Here is a 16,502-nt window from a genome sequence, read left to right as displayed (position 1 = left end):
ATTGATTGGTTTTACTTCGGCCGTTTATGAATTTTGACAAGCTTTTATTTTGCTTTCTCCCCACCACTTCTTTAATTGATTTAGTATCCTATTGCAAGGGATTTATCAGTATCTCAAAGCAATTCAAGCACAAACGCCTGGAGCCCGGCCTGACCTCTACTCTGAATCAGCCTGCAAGAGGGCTGGAAACCACAACTCCCAAAAGGCTTTGCGTGCCGGAGGCGGGGCAGTCCCATCGATTGGTTGGCTCAAAGCCCTATGCCAACGATGATTGGCCAGTTCTGAGAATGAGGTGGGGCTAAGGCCATGCGGGAATTGGAGCAATGACGGGCGAAGACCGCGGGCTGAACGTTTGGGTCCAAACTCCAGCCGCCGCAGACTAGCAACTGGAACCTGAGGGAAGTATGGCTCGGCCGTACGTTTGCGTGCTGACCCTGGCGGCTATGCTGCTGCTAGGCATCGCCACCGTCACCAGATCCAAGGGCCTGAGGGACACTGAGCATCAGAGGGCATCGCCAATTCCTTCTCAGTTCAGCCAAGAGGAACGCGTCACAATGAAGGAATCGCTGAAAGGTGAGCCCAGTCCCCGCCGCCCACCAATGCTCAGCTATGGGTCCCTCTCTCCCAGGCCCAACCCGGTACCCCACTCTCCTGTCACAGAGTGTCCTACACATCACAGCGCAGCCTCGCTTCCATCCCGACACGTCGTGCCCGGGCTTAGGGAGGGCACCTCTCCCACAGGCCTAACTTCTGGGGTCTCCTGAAAGCTCCAACTTTGCTTCTGTTGGCCGGGCAGTCACTCACCCTAGCCCCTGCTTGCCTTTTTATTTGTACTTTTAACCTTTGAAAGTTTTGATTTTTTTTTTTAAGAAACTTTTTATTGTTCATAGGATTACAGCTATCTCCCTTTCTCCCCTCTTTTACCTCCATGCCTCCCAGCCCCTATACACACACACACACACACACACACACACACACACACACACACACACCATGTCTTCTCTGCCCTATTGCCCAGGTCCATGAGCTATGCCTATAAGTATATAAGTTCTTTGGTTTATCTCTTCTCATCCCCCCAGCCCCACATCGAGGTGTCCCCATCTGTTCCATACCTCCATGCTTCAGGTCTTATGTTGTTGGTCAATTCATTCTGCTCATTAGATTCCACAAATAAGTGAGATGGTGTGATATTTGTCTTTATCAGATGGGCTTATTTCACTTAGCATAATATTTTCCAGGTCCATCCATGCTGTCCCAAAGGGTAAGTGATCCCTCTTTTTTTCAGCTGCACAGTATTCCATTAAATCTCTGCGCAATTTTAAGGTGAAATGATCTTAATCTTATCATCTGCACAGTCGGGAAATTGAGGGTTAGGTCAGTTAAAGGATCTTCCCCAGCACCCCACAGCAAGGAGTGGGTCCTGGGTGACAACATCTAGCACCTATGGGACCCACTGGACACCACATGGCTCCAAGAAGGGGTGTGGGGGGTGTTACTGGAGTGTGGCATGTTCCTGATTTCTTCTGATAATTAAAGGGCATCTTTCCCCTAGACCTCAAACCAAGGCTTAAGTTCATTTACCTTTTGAATCTGCATTTTTCCAGGAGAAAAACAAAAATTTCTGTTGAGTGCTAGATCCTGTGGGATAATGAGGTCCCTCTTCCCCATTGGGCTTGAGGAATTAATAAATTAAAAGGAATTACCTTTTAATTAACGGATTAAAATGATTTGCCTATGCAAACATATGCGGTAGGCAAAAGCCAAGCCCTGTGATTGAATATAAACTGTGCGAGCGCTGAAGTGATAGGCCTGGGGGCAAAGCCGTGCTCTTTCAAAGCAAAGGATAAATAGTCTTCGGAAAGGCATCGGGCCACTGCTCACCGGAATCTCTGCACAGAAGAAAGCAAAAGTAATGATAAGAACCTAAAGTAGGACCCTTATGGCAGCACAGCTTAGAGCTGAACAGGGGACACAGCGCCTGAGTTCACATCTTGGTCTGCCTCTCATGTAGGCAGTTTATTTAATCTTTTAGAACCGTGGCTTCCCCACCCATGTAGTGGGCTATGATGTAGGGCTGATCCTTAGGAAGAAAACTGAGTACACACGTAAGTTTGTCTTTCAGAGGCCCTCCCTGGACTTCAAGCTTCTCCAGGTGCATTTTTCCCCAGTGTGTTTTGGGGTAGCTATCTAATTAAATATTCTCATAAGTCCTGTTTCTCCTCCCAGTGGTGTTTGAATTTGATAATGGAACTTTTTTTTAAAAAATTTTATTTAAATTCTTTATTGTTTAAAGTATTGCGTAAGTCTCCTTTTCCCCCCATTGACCTCTCCCCAGCTGCTCCCATCCCCCAGCACATGCCCTCACCCCCGCTACTGTCTGTGTTGATTGGTTATGCTCATATGCATGCATACAGGTCCTTTGGTTGATCTCTTACCTCCCCGCCCCACCTCCCCTGCCTTCTCTCTTAGGTTGGATGGACGATCTGTTCGATGCTTCCATGACTCTGGCTCTATTTTCATTCATCAGTTTATGTTGTTCATTATATTCCACAAATGAGTGAGACCATGTGATACTTATCTTTCTCCGACTGGCTTATTTCGCTTAGCCGCTAAGTGGTCGGCAAACTCATTAGTCAACAGAGCCAAATATCAACAGTACTTCTTCAAAATAGACTCACCCAGGCCGAAAACCGACTTCTGCGCATGGGCCACGAAGTTTCAATCGCACTGTACATGCACACCGCACGTGGTATTTTGTGGAAGAGCCACACTCAAGGGGCCAAAAAGCTGCATGTGGCTCGCGAGCCACAGTTTGCCGACCACGGGCTTAGCGTAATGCTCTCCAGGTGCATCCATGCTGTTGCAACTTTTTTTTTTTTATTTTAATAATGGGACTTCCTAAGAGTGAAACACTTCCTGGTTCAAAGGGATGAGCCTATTGGCAAGTCAGGATCTGAGACATCTGGGGAGGGCAGATGAGATTCTTTAGGACTGAAGAGCTCCTTTGGGAGCCTCTAAATCAGTGGTTCTCAACCTTGGCTGCACATTAGAATCACCTGGGAATCTTTTTAAAATCATGATTTCTGGGCCCCATCCTCCAGAAATTCTGTTTCTTTGTTACTAATGTTGTGGTCCCACCCCATAACAAAGAAACAGAATTTCCGGAGGATGAGGCCCAGAAATCAGGATTTTAAAAAGATTCCTAGGTGATTCTAATGTGCAGCCAAGGTTGAGAACCACTGCTCTAAATCTACCCCTTCCCAGATATCGTGAGCCCCACACACACACACACACACACACACACACACACACACACACACAAACTGGCCACAGCTGAGAGACCAGAGTGACCCTGGATAAGCCAGTCCATGAGTAATAAGCCTGCTCTCTGCACACAAAGCCTCATTCATGGAGGGACCCAGGCCTGTGGGCTCCTGGTTCATCCCAGGGATGGTGGTTGCAGAGGCAGAGTGGGGCCTTGGGGAGCAATTTATAGCAGCAGCTTCCCCATCAGGGCCCGGGTCCAAAATCTACTCTCCTGCGCCTCCCCCAATCTTGGGTTTTATTTTCCTCTGAGAACCATAGGAACCTAAACAAACCTGTGTTTAAATCCCAGTCTTACTGCTCCTTTCGGGACAATCTTGAGCAGCTCTAACCTCTAAGCTGGTTTCCTTACCTTCAAGTTGGGAAAAACAGCAGCGCCTACTTTAAAGGATTGTTCTCCCCTTCCCCCCTTCCCCCCCCCCCACCCCCGCAACGATAAGATAATGAATGTAAAAGCTATTTTTATGCACAGAGGGCTGTGGAAAAACCAATGGCTGTTGTCATCTGTAATCTCCCATATCTGACTATCCGACTCCGGCAGGTGCCATCCAGATCCCAACCGTGTCTTTCAACCCCGGGGAGTTCAACACCACAGCCCTGGCTGCGTTTGGAGAATACATTCATAAAGGTCAGCCACACACTGTGGGAAAGGGGTGGGAGAGTTCGGACTGGGGACACAGTTCTTTCTATAACAAGGCGATCCGTGTTAGTCAATAAATCAGAAGGTGGGACTAGGAATTCCTTCTTTCGGTGCAAGTTTCCAGAACTATGCCCCATGCTTCACACACACACACACACACTCACACTCACTCACTCCACCTACACAGGCCCTACTCCAGATTCATTTTAACACATTTCTGAGTTTCTAGGCAGTAAGCAACCTTCAGCTATCATATCGGTCCTCTCTCCTCACCCCCACCACCCATGAGCTGGAGGATGGGTCAAGAGGGAAAAGGAGATTTGGAACTCCCTGCTCCCCATATGAAAAGCTCATGGAGAGTAGTAAGGCCACCTTCCTAAATCAAATAAAAAGCCACTCCTCCAAAGTTGTCAGGGGTGGGAGAAGCTGGCCTGGGGGCAGCAAGGAGGCCCCTCTCTACCTGGGACAGGCGGCTCTGGGATCAATGCCCAGCAGCCAGGCTGAGGCCAGGCTGGAAGTCTTCAGTAAATAGGAGACAAAAGTACAGAACTAAATGTACAGTGACAGTCAACAAGACAAGCTGGCTGACAAAATAAAAGCATATTCTACTTCCGGTTTTTGTTTCCAGGTATCCATGTTGGTATTTGTGGGCTCCTCCAACAAAGCCCAGTGGGAGAGCAAAGTTTTTCCTCCCGTGTGTCTAAGGCCACCTGTACTAAGACTTATCTGCAACCTGAATAATGACCCTGGGAACATTCACACGTGGACGCAGAAGTGTGGCTTGTGCTGGACAGAACAATCTTTTATATCCATGTAACACAAACAGTGGGAGTACTGTTTTTTAAAAGAAAATATCTCTGATTTATAGATAAGGGTCATGTTTGGTTCCAAGTAATTTGGATACTGGGGCCTACTATATTCAAAATTTAACACATCCCTAGTTTGCAGAGCCCTATAACATGTACTTATGACAACATGTTATATAGGTCAGACCAGGCCACATCTTGAGCTATTGACTGTCATAATGGTGGAGTCTTTTTTTTTTAATATATTTTTTTTTTATTGATTTTTTTACAGAGAGGAAGGGAGAGGGATAGAGAGTTAGGAACATCGATGAGAGAGAAACGCCGATCAGCTGCCTCCTGCACGCTCCCCACTGGGGATGTGCCTACAACCAAGGTACATGCCCTTGACCGGAATCAAACCTGGGACCCTTGAGTCCGCAGGCCAACGCTCTATCCACTGAGCCAAACAGGTTAGGGCTGTGGTAGAGTCTTGACATGCATGTCACTACATAGAAATTGCCAATTGAAATATGGGAAAACAAATTTCAGAGATTGTGTGGGCAAATCAGAAATCAGACTGGCTTTGTCCTGGAAGGCTTCCTAAAGAAGTCTACTTTTTTTTTTTTTTTTTTTAAGGGCAGGGGCACCACATGGTGGGAGACCAGAGGAAACTTAAATCTGGCTTTCTCCCCCTGCTTTCCATCCCTTTGCTTCTAGTCTTTCCTACTGTGTTCAGAACCAGCTTTATCCAGCATGAAGTCGTGGGAGAATACAGCCACCTGTTCACTGTCCAAGGCTCGGACCCAAGCTTGCAGCCCTACATGCTGCTGGCTCACATTGATGTGGTGCCTGCCCCTGACCAGGGCTGGGAAGTGCCCCCGTTCTCTGGGTTGGAACGTGATGGCTTCATCTATGGTCGAGGCACACTAGACAACAAGAACTCTGTGATGGTCTGAAATGCTATATTCCCTCTGCCTTGGGGCCCTAAAGATCAACCCAGGAATTGGGGGCGAGGCGGGTGGGGAAGTGCAATTTGAATTTGCTGTCTTTAAAGAGAACCTAGCCAATCCGAGTCACACCAGCCCTGGTATAGGTAGCTGAATGTCTCATGCCCTGGTACTCCCACTAGATAATAACCCTTTTCCTCCTCTGATATGCTTCTGTCCCCCAGGCAATCCTGCAGGCCTTGGAGCTCCTGCTGATCAGAAATTACATCCCCCGAAGATCTTTCTTCATTGCTCTGGGCCATGATGAGGAGGTAGAGCCTCTTCATCCTATCCCTATCTCTGGGACCCCTATGGGCCGGGGGTGGGGGTGTCTTCACCCAGACCAGTTTGCTCCCCAGCTGTAGGGTCTTCAGGATCTGGTGTGGTGGTTTGCCAACTTCTTTGGGTATCTGTGTGCCAGACCTACCTAAGGCCCTTGACCAAAAGGCAGATTCCTGGGCCCTGTGTCATAGATCTCAATTTGTTTTTAAAAGACTATTTTTTTAGAATAGTTTTAGGTTCATAGCAAAATTGAGAATATAGATTTCTTATATTCTACCCCCACACATTCATAGCCTCCCCCACTTATCACTTCGCCATCCGCCACCAGGGTGGTACCTTTGTTACAACTGAACCTACATTGACACATAACAATCACCCAAAGCTCGTAGTTTACATTACGGTTCACTCTTGGTGTTGTACATTCCATGGGTTTGGACAACTGTACAATGACTTGTGTCCATCATTATTGCATCCTACAGAGTATTTTCACTGCCCTTAAAACCCTCTGTGCCTGCCTGTTCATCCCTCTCTCCCTCCTTTAACCCCTCGAAACCACTGATCTTTTTTTTAATTTCTATTGTTGAGAGTATTACAGATGTCCTCTTTTTTCTCCCATTGCCCCCCTCCACCCAGTTCCCGCCCTACTACAGGCTTTCGCCACCCTGTCCGTGGGCTATGCATATATGCATACAAGTTCTTTGGTTAATCTCTTCCAGTCCCCACTCCCTCATTCCCTCTGAGATTCATCAGTCTGTTCCATGTTTCCATGCCACTGCTTTTATTTTATTTGTCAGTTTAGTTTGTTCATTATATATGAGTGAGATCATGTGATATTTGTCTTTCTCTGATTGGCTTCTGTCAATTGCATAATAATCTCCAGGTCTCTCCATGCTGTCTCAACGGGTAATAATATATCCCTTTACAGCTGCATAGTATTCCATTGTGTAAATGTACCACCGTCTTTTTATCCACTCATGAGCACTTGGGCTGTTTCCAGCACTTGTCTATTGTAAATAACGCAGCTATGAACATAGGGATCCATATGTTCTTTCTGGTTCGTGTTTCAGGAGTCTTAGGATATATTCCTAGAAGTGAGATCACCGTGTCAAATGGCAATTCCATTTTTAATTTTTTGAGGAAACTCTACACTGGTTTCCATCGTGGTTGTACCAGTCTGCATACCACTGATGTTTTTACTCTCTCCATCATTTTGCCTTTTCCAGAATGTCAGATAGTTGGAATCATACAGTATTTAGCCTTTTCAAATTGGCTTCTTTCACTTAGTGATGTGCATATATCTGAATTTTTAGCTCACTCCCTGGTAATATCTGAGGCAGGCAGGTGGTCCGTCAACTCAACCTTGAGAAACATTGGTGTGACGCAGAGAGAAATAACAGGGAGATCAATGAGTATGTTCGATTTCCAGTGATGCTGCTTGCTTTGACCCTCGGCAAATCACTTCCCTCTCTGGGTCCCAGTTTCTTTATTTGTGAAATGAGGGGTGTTTGGCCCTTCCAGCTCTGACGTTCCAGGAATCTGTGAGGCTGTATTGTCTATACCCCTTTCCTCCAAGGAAGAGATGGGACAGGGAGGTATTGGAGCCCCTGGCTAAGCTGAATGGGTCTCCATTCGCTGTCTCTGGAGAAAGACTGTGGCTGAGAAAGACTGTGGCTCCGGGTTCAATATCTGCAGGTGTCAGGGGCACATGGGGCTCAGAAGATCTCAGCCCTCCTCCAGGCAAGGGGTGTCCAGCTCGCCTTCATTGTGGATGAGGGTAGCTTCATCTTGGATGGTTTCATCCCCAGCCTCAAGAAGCCCTTTGCCATGTGAGTAAAGCACCCCTCCTCTCCTCTCCCCCCCCCCCCCCCAGAAAATTTCGCCCATCTGAGAAGACCCCCGCCTAGTAACTGTAAGCCATGCTGAAACAACTATAGTTTACTCCTCTTGCTTTCATATCCCTGAGCTTTGACGGGTTCTGGGCTCCCCTTCCCCTCCTCTTCTTAAAGTGTAGATTTCTTTAAGTAGCATGAAGCTGACCCCTAGCCCACCGGACCACTGCGCAGATCGGGCTGCGGGCCTATGGGATAATTTCAGGTGAGAAGAAGATAGGAGGGCCCTCTCTGATCCTTTCCTGCAGGGTTTCGGTCTCAGAGAAGGGTTCACTTAACCTCATGCTGGAAGTAAACAAGACTCCGGGCCATTCCTCAGCTCCTCCGAAGGAGACTAGCATTGGCATCCTCGCAGCTGCTGTCAGCCGGTGAGCCACCCCTGGCCCTGCTCCCTGGCCAGGCTCAGGATGGGAGGCCTGGCGCTTTCCCACTCTGAGTTTGAGTGTCCTGCCCTGAAGTGGGGCTGAGAAGCCAGGGTGAGGGCTGCCGGGAGGACAGAGCCACCAGTACCCAGACAAGAGTGAGAGGTCAGAAGGAGACCTACCCATATGGCAAGCAAAGGCCAGCAAACAAAAGCTAGGTCAAGTCGCTGGGCTAGTCCAAGGTCCAGACCAGAAGTTAGAAATCCAAGCCGGCAATGACGTACGCTGTCTAAATTCCCCACCTGCCCTGAGAAGAGGACAGAGATAAATAAAGGCTGCTGGGTGTGGGCGAGGACAGGAGGCTCTGTACCAGTGTTTACCACTCTCTGGGTGGGTGTGTTTTTAGCAAAGTGGAAAGAAGAACTATATTTATTGAATTAAATATTCAACTGACTATCTACCCTGTTCAGGCTTTGTGCCTGGTCGTGGGCATAACAGTCGTGGAAAAAACAGACAGTGTTTCCTCAAGTACCTCACAATTAGTGGAGGAGACTAACAATTGGGCTACTGTGTGGTAAGTGATATGGGGGTGGGGAGAGTGCCCTAACTCAGACTCAGTAGAAAAGACAGCTCCTGCTGGTGGAGAAGAGGTGGTCTTGCTTGTGTTTTGAGATCTTTGGATGGTTCATTGGTGGAGGTGAATAGGAGACCTCCTGGCCAGGCCCATTGAAACCTCCTGTCTCGTTCCTCCTCCTCTTCAGACTGTGGGTCTCTGCCTGGGGTTGGGCAAGAACTCCTTTTCTCTTCCAGACTGGAGCAGACTCCCATGCCAAACATGTTTGGAAGTGGGCCCTTGAAGATGACGTTGCAGCAACTGGCTAATGAGGTGTGGGAAGAAGTCTCACGTACTCCCGGGCAGCAGTGGGAGAGGAAGAAAGGGTGGCAGAGAAGTCGCCTTGAGAGTAATAAAAGGGCCCTACTGCGTACCAGTGCTCTGCCCATTCTCACTCACTCTCAGCCAGTGGCTGAGCCAAGACACACGGATCTGGCTTGTTCCTGGAGGTTCTTGGTGCTTATCTGAGACCCTAAGACCTAACACACCCAGGCACCCATTGGGAGCCGGTTCCCACTCATCCTTGAGGCTACGACTGAGGGCCCTCAGGCAGGTCTAAAGCAGGAAGAGACCCAGGCCTCAGGTACAGCGACCCTGTTATGCTGACCCCTCTGAAATCCTGCTGACCTGGTTCTTTCTTTCAGTTTTCCTTCCCTGCCAATGTCATCTTCAACAACCTGTGGCTATTTTGGCCCATTGTAAGCAGGTAAAGTTTTATCTTTCCTTCCCTCACACACCCCCACCCCATACCTACCCACCACCCAGTCCCCTCTCCTTGGCTCTATTGGACCTGACTAATAATTGTTCCTCAGCCACCAAACACTATATGTAATTCATAGATAGGACATCCCCCCTAGCCTTAAAGATCTCTTAAAGGTTCCGGAAAGTGGGTGGTCCTCCAACTCATTTTCCCCCCATTGGACAACATCTGACCTTAGTCCTTTTGCTTAGGTTAATGGAGAGAGAGGATATAACCAATGCGCTGGTCAGGACCACTACGGCAGTCACCATGTTCAATGCAGGGATCAAGGTAACATCATCTGGTCCCTCCCATACACCTTTTGCTCACTGCCCGCCCACCCCTCCATTCCCTGGCTTTACCCCCTGGCTCCTCCTTCCTCATCTGGTTACAGTTGGAATAATCGGAAGGCCCAGTGCTGAACTGCCTGTGTCCTCAGCTGGTTACGCCTCAAGAGCAAGCGTTCTAGCTGAGGTCTACAAAGGCTCTGAAATCGCTGGCCAGACTTTGGATATTAGTAGTTTAGGGGGTGTCCATGTTCTTTGGGTTTAAAAAAAAAACAAAAAACCATTACCCTAGTGTGAAGAGGTTTTATTTGAGAGTTAATCCTTGTGACCTATACTCATTCAACCTGTTATACTAGTATATTAACCTAGCATTTTTGGTCATGTAGACTAAAGGTTTCTAACCTATCTATTATCAAAAATCTTTCTTATTACTCTTCCTTATATTTTGAAAGATATACCCACCTAACAAATTTAATGAGTGATTAATGTATTTTTTTCCCTAGTGTTACCCTGAGTTTAAAAGAGAAACTCATCTGCCATTTATAAAATCTATAACATTTGTGATATATATATACAGCACTTAAAATATACACATTGTCATTCTCAAAATACACTAACTATTGGGTGGCCTTGGCAAACCAATTGTCTATGAGGTTTAGTTTTATAGAAATAATTTTCCAGTGAGTAATACATTGGTACATTCTTATTCTAAGAGCTACTTTTCAGCAAATTGGTTTACTTCCAATTGGACTGGCCACTCAGGGCATCTCTGTTTAAAGCAGCGGTTCTCAACCTGTGGGCCGCGACCCCTTTGGCGGTCGAACGACCCTTTCACAGGGGTCGCCTAAGACCATCCTGCATATCAGATATTTACATTACGATTCATAACAGTAGCAACATTGCAGTTATGAAGTAGCAACGAAAATAATTTTATGGTTGGGTCACAACATGAGGAACTGTGTTTAAAGGGCCAGAAGGTTGAGAACCACTGGTTTAAAGGAAGCCCAGCCATGCTATTTAGCACGGGTATAGGCCTTTCTGAAATCATGAAGTAATAGACCTTTCTGAAGTAATAGACCACTCCTATTAGTATAACACCACCAACACAACTTCCACTAGCACCGTTCACTTAGAATACAATGTAGCCTTGTGGAGCCCAGGTTGAGGAGAAGTGAATGGGACCTCAGAAATAATTCCTGGCACATGTCAGCCAGACCAGAACTATCTTCACCAGCAGCCTAGGGTGTCCACGAAGTAATAGTACGGTGTCCTTGAATCTCAATGGTATCTTTATCTGTCCAGAATACGTTAACATTTGTTACTCCATTTGATCTTCCTAACAGCTGTGTGAGTACTATTGCCCCAATTTCCAGTTAAGAAACAGGTATAGGGGGTTGAGTGAAGGGGGGTCTAAAAAGGGAGAAAATGGGAAACATCTGTAATACTGTCAACAAGAAGGAAAGGAAAGGAAAGGAAAGGAAAGGAAAGGAAAGGAAAGGAAAGGAAAGGAAAGGAAAGGAAAGGAAAGGAAAGGAAAGGAAAGAAGGGGGGGGGGAGAGAGAGAGAGAGAGAGAAAGAAAGAAAGAAAGAAAGAAAGAAAGAAAGAAAGAAAGAAAGAAAGAAAGAAAGGGAAAGAAAGAAAGAAAAAGAAAGAAAGAAAGAAAGAAAGAAAGAAAGAAAGAAAGAAAGAAAGAAAGAAAGAAAGAAAGAAAGAAAGGGGTCAAAATCAGACGTCTAATTTGTAACAGCCCAGTTCTGTCCCTAGTCTGGTGCTTTTTTGCACATACCAATTAAAAGAAAGATATGCGATTGGGGAATCTGTTTTCTCATGGCCTCTGAGGGGGAAAAATGCCTCCATAGCTTAACTCTGTTCTCCAGTTAGTCCTGGTTCTTCCTGGAGGCAGAGAACAGAGTCCGATTTCACAATTAATGTGGGAAACCACCAGCAGCAGCAGCATCCTGATCCCCTCGGGATCAGACCTGCCATGATGGGCCTGCGAGGCTCCGGGAGCCCTGCCCTGTGGACGCACTAACACTAACCCTTGCAGAAAGGTCCTAGGCACCCTGGGAAGGAGAGCAGTCACAGAAGACGGACAAAGGTGCCACCCAGGGCCCAAACAGAGGTGCGGGCATCACAGAGGAACTGTTTGTTCCGAGCAGTTCTCTGTGGTGCCCTCCAGGCCCAAGAAACACAAAGATCTGCCTTAGAGCAGACACACCTCTAGCTCTGAACACAGCCCCATGTCAAGGGCCCAGGGAAGACAAGGGGCTGACTAAAAAGATTAAGCCCCATGGACACAGACAATAGTGCGGTGAAGGCCGGGGGAGGAAGGGGAGCAGGGTGGAAGGGGTCAATGGGGGGTGAGGGGGCAGGGGCACCTGTGATGCTTTCAGCAATAAAGATAAATTATGAAAAAAAGTCAGCCCCAGACCTTGAAGTCAAATCAGCTCCCTCTGCCTCCTCCTGGTGGTAGTTGGCATTTCCTGGGCAGGGGTCGGGTGTGGGGGTTTGAGATTGGCTCAGACCAGGCTGTGTATTTCTCCCTCTAGGTGAACGTCATCCCCCCAGTGGCCCAGGCTACAGTCAACTTCAGGATTCACCCTGCACAGACGGTCCAGGAGGTACGTACCCTATCTTCCTGACGACTGGTTTAGCTGCAATCCCAGGGCTGGCCCAGTCTCTCATTTGTTCAACCAACATTTTTCAAAGGCTCCCTTTGGAGCAGGTACTTGGCTAGGATAGGAGATCTGTGGTTTGGGGAAAACTTGGAGTCTGGGGGTGGGCAATGAATACTAGTAAATAATAGTAGCAAACATAGTGGGCTTGCTCTGCAGGTGGTCCTGTCCTAAGATATACACACACTCATTTAATCCCCACAACCACCCTATGAGGTAGGAATTGTGTTGTCCTCATTTTTTTTAAAATATTTATTGATTTTTTACAGAGCCCAAGATTCCCCGTCCAGCAGCCCAGTTCCGGACTCTGTGCTCTGTGCTTTAAGCTACCACACTACACTACACTATGATTATAACAATTCAGAACAAACAAATGAAAATGGACCAATTCAGAGAAGGGAACTGATGCTACCCTGTGAGGGTCAGGAACGTCTTTTCTAACCACTGGAAATCGGAGCTGGGACTTAAAGGACAAATAGGACTCTGCTAGAAGTACGGCATTTAGAGTAAGGCTCAAGTCAAGGAAAGATGAAGAGTAGGATAAACTGGGGGGAAATGAGAGATGGAAATGGAGGCGCAGTTGGAGATCAAGGCCTTGTATGTTGTGCTGATGAGTGTGGGCTCTAGTTGTGGACAGAAGGGAACTGTCAGAGTGCTTCCAACAGGGCAGTGATCTGCTCAGATTCGCTTAGGGAGTGATGATGGCAGCAATGCAGAGGAAGTGCTGGAGCAGGAAGAGACAGGCAGCTGTGGTGACCTCTCAGGCAGAGGGCATGAAGGTCTGAACCAAGGCCATGGTCATGCGGTGGAGAAAAGGGTGCCTGCAAGAGGTGTGCGGTGAAAGAAAGCTGGGATGGCTCTAGCAGCGGTTCTCAACCTGTGGGTCGCGACCCCTGAAAATACATCCTGCATATCAGATATTTACATTACGATTCATAACAGTAGCAAAATTACAGTTATGAAGTAGCAACGAAAATAATTTTATGGTTGGGGGTCACCACAACATGAGGAACTGTATTAAAGGGTCGAGGCTTTAGAAAGGTTGAGAACCACTTAGTAAGGTTTTCTCATCTGGGTAGTTGGCCAGGTGCTGATCCCTTCAACCAAAATTGGGAATTTGAGAAGAGCACGGTCACAGAGAAATGTAATGGTTCAGAAGGTTGAGAAGCTCGTAATATATTAATAGATAATTATGAATACCTCAGGCCTGAAGAGAGGATGAACCAGAGATACAGGCTGGGGTGCTGTTAGCATAAGTGAAATCTCTGGCATCAATACAATCTCACAGGAAGGATATGTACAGTTAGGAGAGAAGAGGGTTGATGACAGAGCCTTGCAATGTCCGCTGCAAACATCAACTTCAAAACTATAACAATGAATGAGTAATGGCAGATTGTGATGAGTGCTGTGACGAAAGGGACCAGGTGCTATTAGAGAATATAATGAGGAACCAGATCGTGTATGGGCACACGCAAGGCTTCCCTGAGGAAGTGACATTTGATCTGGAAGCTGAAGGGTGAGTAGAAATGACACCGAATATTTGACATCTAAGGGAAAATCTAGTTTATTTAAACATCAGGTGGAGCTAAAAAGAATTCAAAAAGTAAATCTGATCCTTCAAAAAATGATCAAAAGGGACAACTGAACCACTATCGGGTAAATAACACATTCCGAGTTAAGCAGAGTTAGGGGTGGGCAGTTTCCTGGGTGCCTGATGCAGTTCATCAAGGCGCAGCCACACTTAGACGTCTGTGGCCCTTTCTCCCTGAGTCCTTCCCCACGGAAAGTTTTGCTGTCACACAGGGTGGGAGGCACACCCCTCTTTGCGGAAGGGGTGTGGGTGGAGACAGGTTAACAGCCTGCCCCTCCAGGGGAGTTGGGACTCATGTGAGCCCCGGGCGCTATTTCTTTTCATCAGGTGCCAACCTTTGTCCTCTCCCTGGGGGCTCATGGGGCCAGGAAATCACTGAATTCCCCTCATTGAGCTTCTTTCCACCAGTTTTTTTCCAGCCTCATTCCCACTCCATGCCCTTTTCAAGGGCTGTTTCCACCAGCTGGGGCTTTCATCTCCCCAGGCTCTGCCGCCCTTCCCTCCTCTCTCGTCCCCTGCCACAGCGGCTTTCCTTCCCGGTCGATCTGATGAAAGCCCTGGAAGCCCTAGGCCCATCCTGCCCACCTGCCCAGTGAGGAATGGAAAGCCTCCATCATCCCCAAAGCACACAGCACCCTTTGTCCTGGTCACTCCACTCCCTCGTGCCCCGGTTCCATGCATCGGGGACACTCGCTCCCTGCTGGTCTGGGGGCCATGGGTACAGAGCCCTGGGCTGGTCCTGCGGAAGCACAAACAGCTCCCAGAGTCCTCTTCCTCCACCTTTACTGGTCTTTCCCACGTTGTGGGTGTAGATAGGTCTCCACGGTCTTCAGAAATACAATAGGCCACCAGGTGGAAAGGAAGATTTGTTCTGAATGGGCCTCGAGGGATAGAAATAAGACCATTGGAAGATGCTTCAGGGAGCCCCCCTTGAAGGAGAGTTTGGGAATATGGGTCCTGGGATGGTAATGAGCTCCTGAGAGGCTGGATGTCCACTCATCTAGAGGGCAATGTAGCAGATTCCTTCCTTCTTTTTTCCCCTTCCTTCCCTCCTCCCTCCCCGGGTGTTTTTGAGTGGCTACTATGAGTTAGACATTCATATGAGCACTTGGGAAAGTGGTGACAAGATTCCCACTCCAGTGGTGTATAGGGTCCAGTGGGGAAGACAGCAACCAGCAAGGAATCAGTGAACACAGTGGTTTTTTAAAGAGCTAAGCATCACCAAGGAAATTATAGGATGATGTGTCACAAAGTGATTTTGGGGTGGGAGAGGAGCACTGAGAAGCTTTACATACAGTGGTCAGCCCCCTCTGAGGGGGCATTTACGCTGAGATTGAGATCCTTACACACAGGCCTGGGGAACAGATTCAGGCAGCAAGAGCACTGCCTCTAATCTCCACTGAGGTGACATTCTGCGGGTGTTCATGATGTGTCTAGTACTATAGTCTGTCCTGTGAAGTACATGCAATACTGTGCCGTGCCAGCACGGCCAAGGGTGAACCTGAGTGGGGGGCGGTGAAGGATTAGAAAAGACAGACAAGAGACTAAAGCTGAGGCTGGGTGGGACGCTACCCTGTCTGATGGAGAAACAGTACCACGGACCACAAGCCGTGTCTTTATTTTATAGCCAGATTCCACCAGGCAAAGTAAGGGTGTGGTCAAGATGTTTACAACAGTCTCATGGGTTTCGAATCTACTCAATTACATGCACCTGAACTCTATCAAGCCCACATCACTCAGGCACGTGGCCACGTGTTCAGACCATAGGTTCAAGCTTACAACTACAGCTGTTGGCTATAATTGTGCTGGGAGGGCTCTGCCCTCCAAGCTGGGACTTGCACGTGGCCATGAGAGTTCTGTGCCTTCTCATTAGTCCGAGGCTTGAACCTGTCCAAACACTGTAGCTGCTCTCCACACAATACAAAAAAAAAAAATGGATTTGGCTTACAGGAAGTCATATCTCAGTTCATTATAAGAAAGACATTCATAGCTGAGTTGCTCAAAGGTAGAATGAAATAGAACACGTGATGGTGAGCTTTCTGCCACTGGAAGTGTTCAAGCCCAGGCTGGATGACAACCCGTCAGGGATGTTATAATGGGCAGCCTTACCACAGGACGGAAGCTGGACTCACCAGTTTTTGAGTCTTCGTTGTCCTTGCTTTCAACTAATTTACCATCCCCTTGAGAGGAAAATGTATGTACACATAAAACAGAGAACAACATACTACTGTAGGAATGTGCTATAAGGGCTAGAGGAGTTTAGAGAAATGAGAGATTAATGTGCTCTAAAGTCATTTGGGGTCCCTTTGACCACTGATGAGCCCCTCC

At 47.6% G+C, this 16,502-nt stretch overlaps 1 protein-coding gene across 1 annotated transcript in view; it reads left to right on the top strand.

The window, feature by feature from the left end:
• Positions 1–315: 315 nt before the first annotated feature.
• The window catches only part of PM20D1 (peptidase M20 domain containing 1), a 22,608-nt gene continuing 6,421 nt past the window's right edge, over positions 316–16,502 (top strand). Inside the window, exons 1-10 of the mRNA XM_006094842.3 lie at positions 316–573; positions 3,866–3,952; positions 5,467–5,699; positions 5,921–6,007; positions 7,710–7,843; positions 8,155–8,274; positions 9,079–9,154; positions 9,526–9,587; positions 9,833–9,911; positions 12,458–12,529. Of these exons, the coding sequence (XP_006094904.1) occupies positions 405–573; positions 3,866–3,952; positions 5,467–5,699; positions 5,921–6,007; positions 7,710–7,843; positions 8,155–8,274; positions 9,079–9,154; positions 9,526–9,587; positions 9,833–9,911; positions 12,458–12,529 (1,119 nt within the window). The 5' untranslated portion in view covers positions 316–404. The remainder of the gene's footprint in view (positions 574–3,865; positions 3,953–5,466; positions 5,700–5,920; positions 6,008–7,709; positions 7,844–8,154; positions 8,275–9,078; positions 9,155–9,525; positions 9,588–9,832; positions 9,912–12,457; positions 12,530–16,502) is intronic.

The sequence above is a fragment of the Myotis lucifugus genome, unplaced genomic scaffold (assembly GCF_000147115.1).
Source record: "Myotis lucifugus unplaced genomic scaffold, Myoluc2.0 scaffold_145, whole genome shotgun sequence".
Taxonomy (NCBI): Eukaryota; Metazoa; Chordata; class Mammalia; order Chiroptera; family Vespertilionidae; genus Myotis; species Myotis lucifugus.
This window is presented reverse-complemented; position numbering and strand designations above follow the sequence as displayed.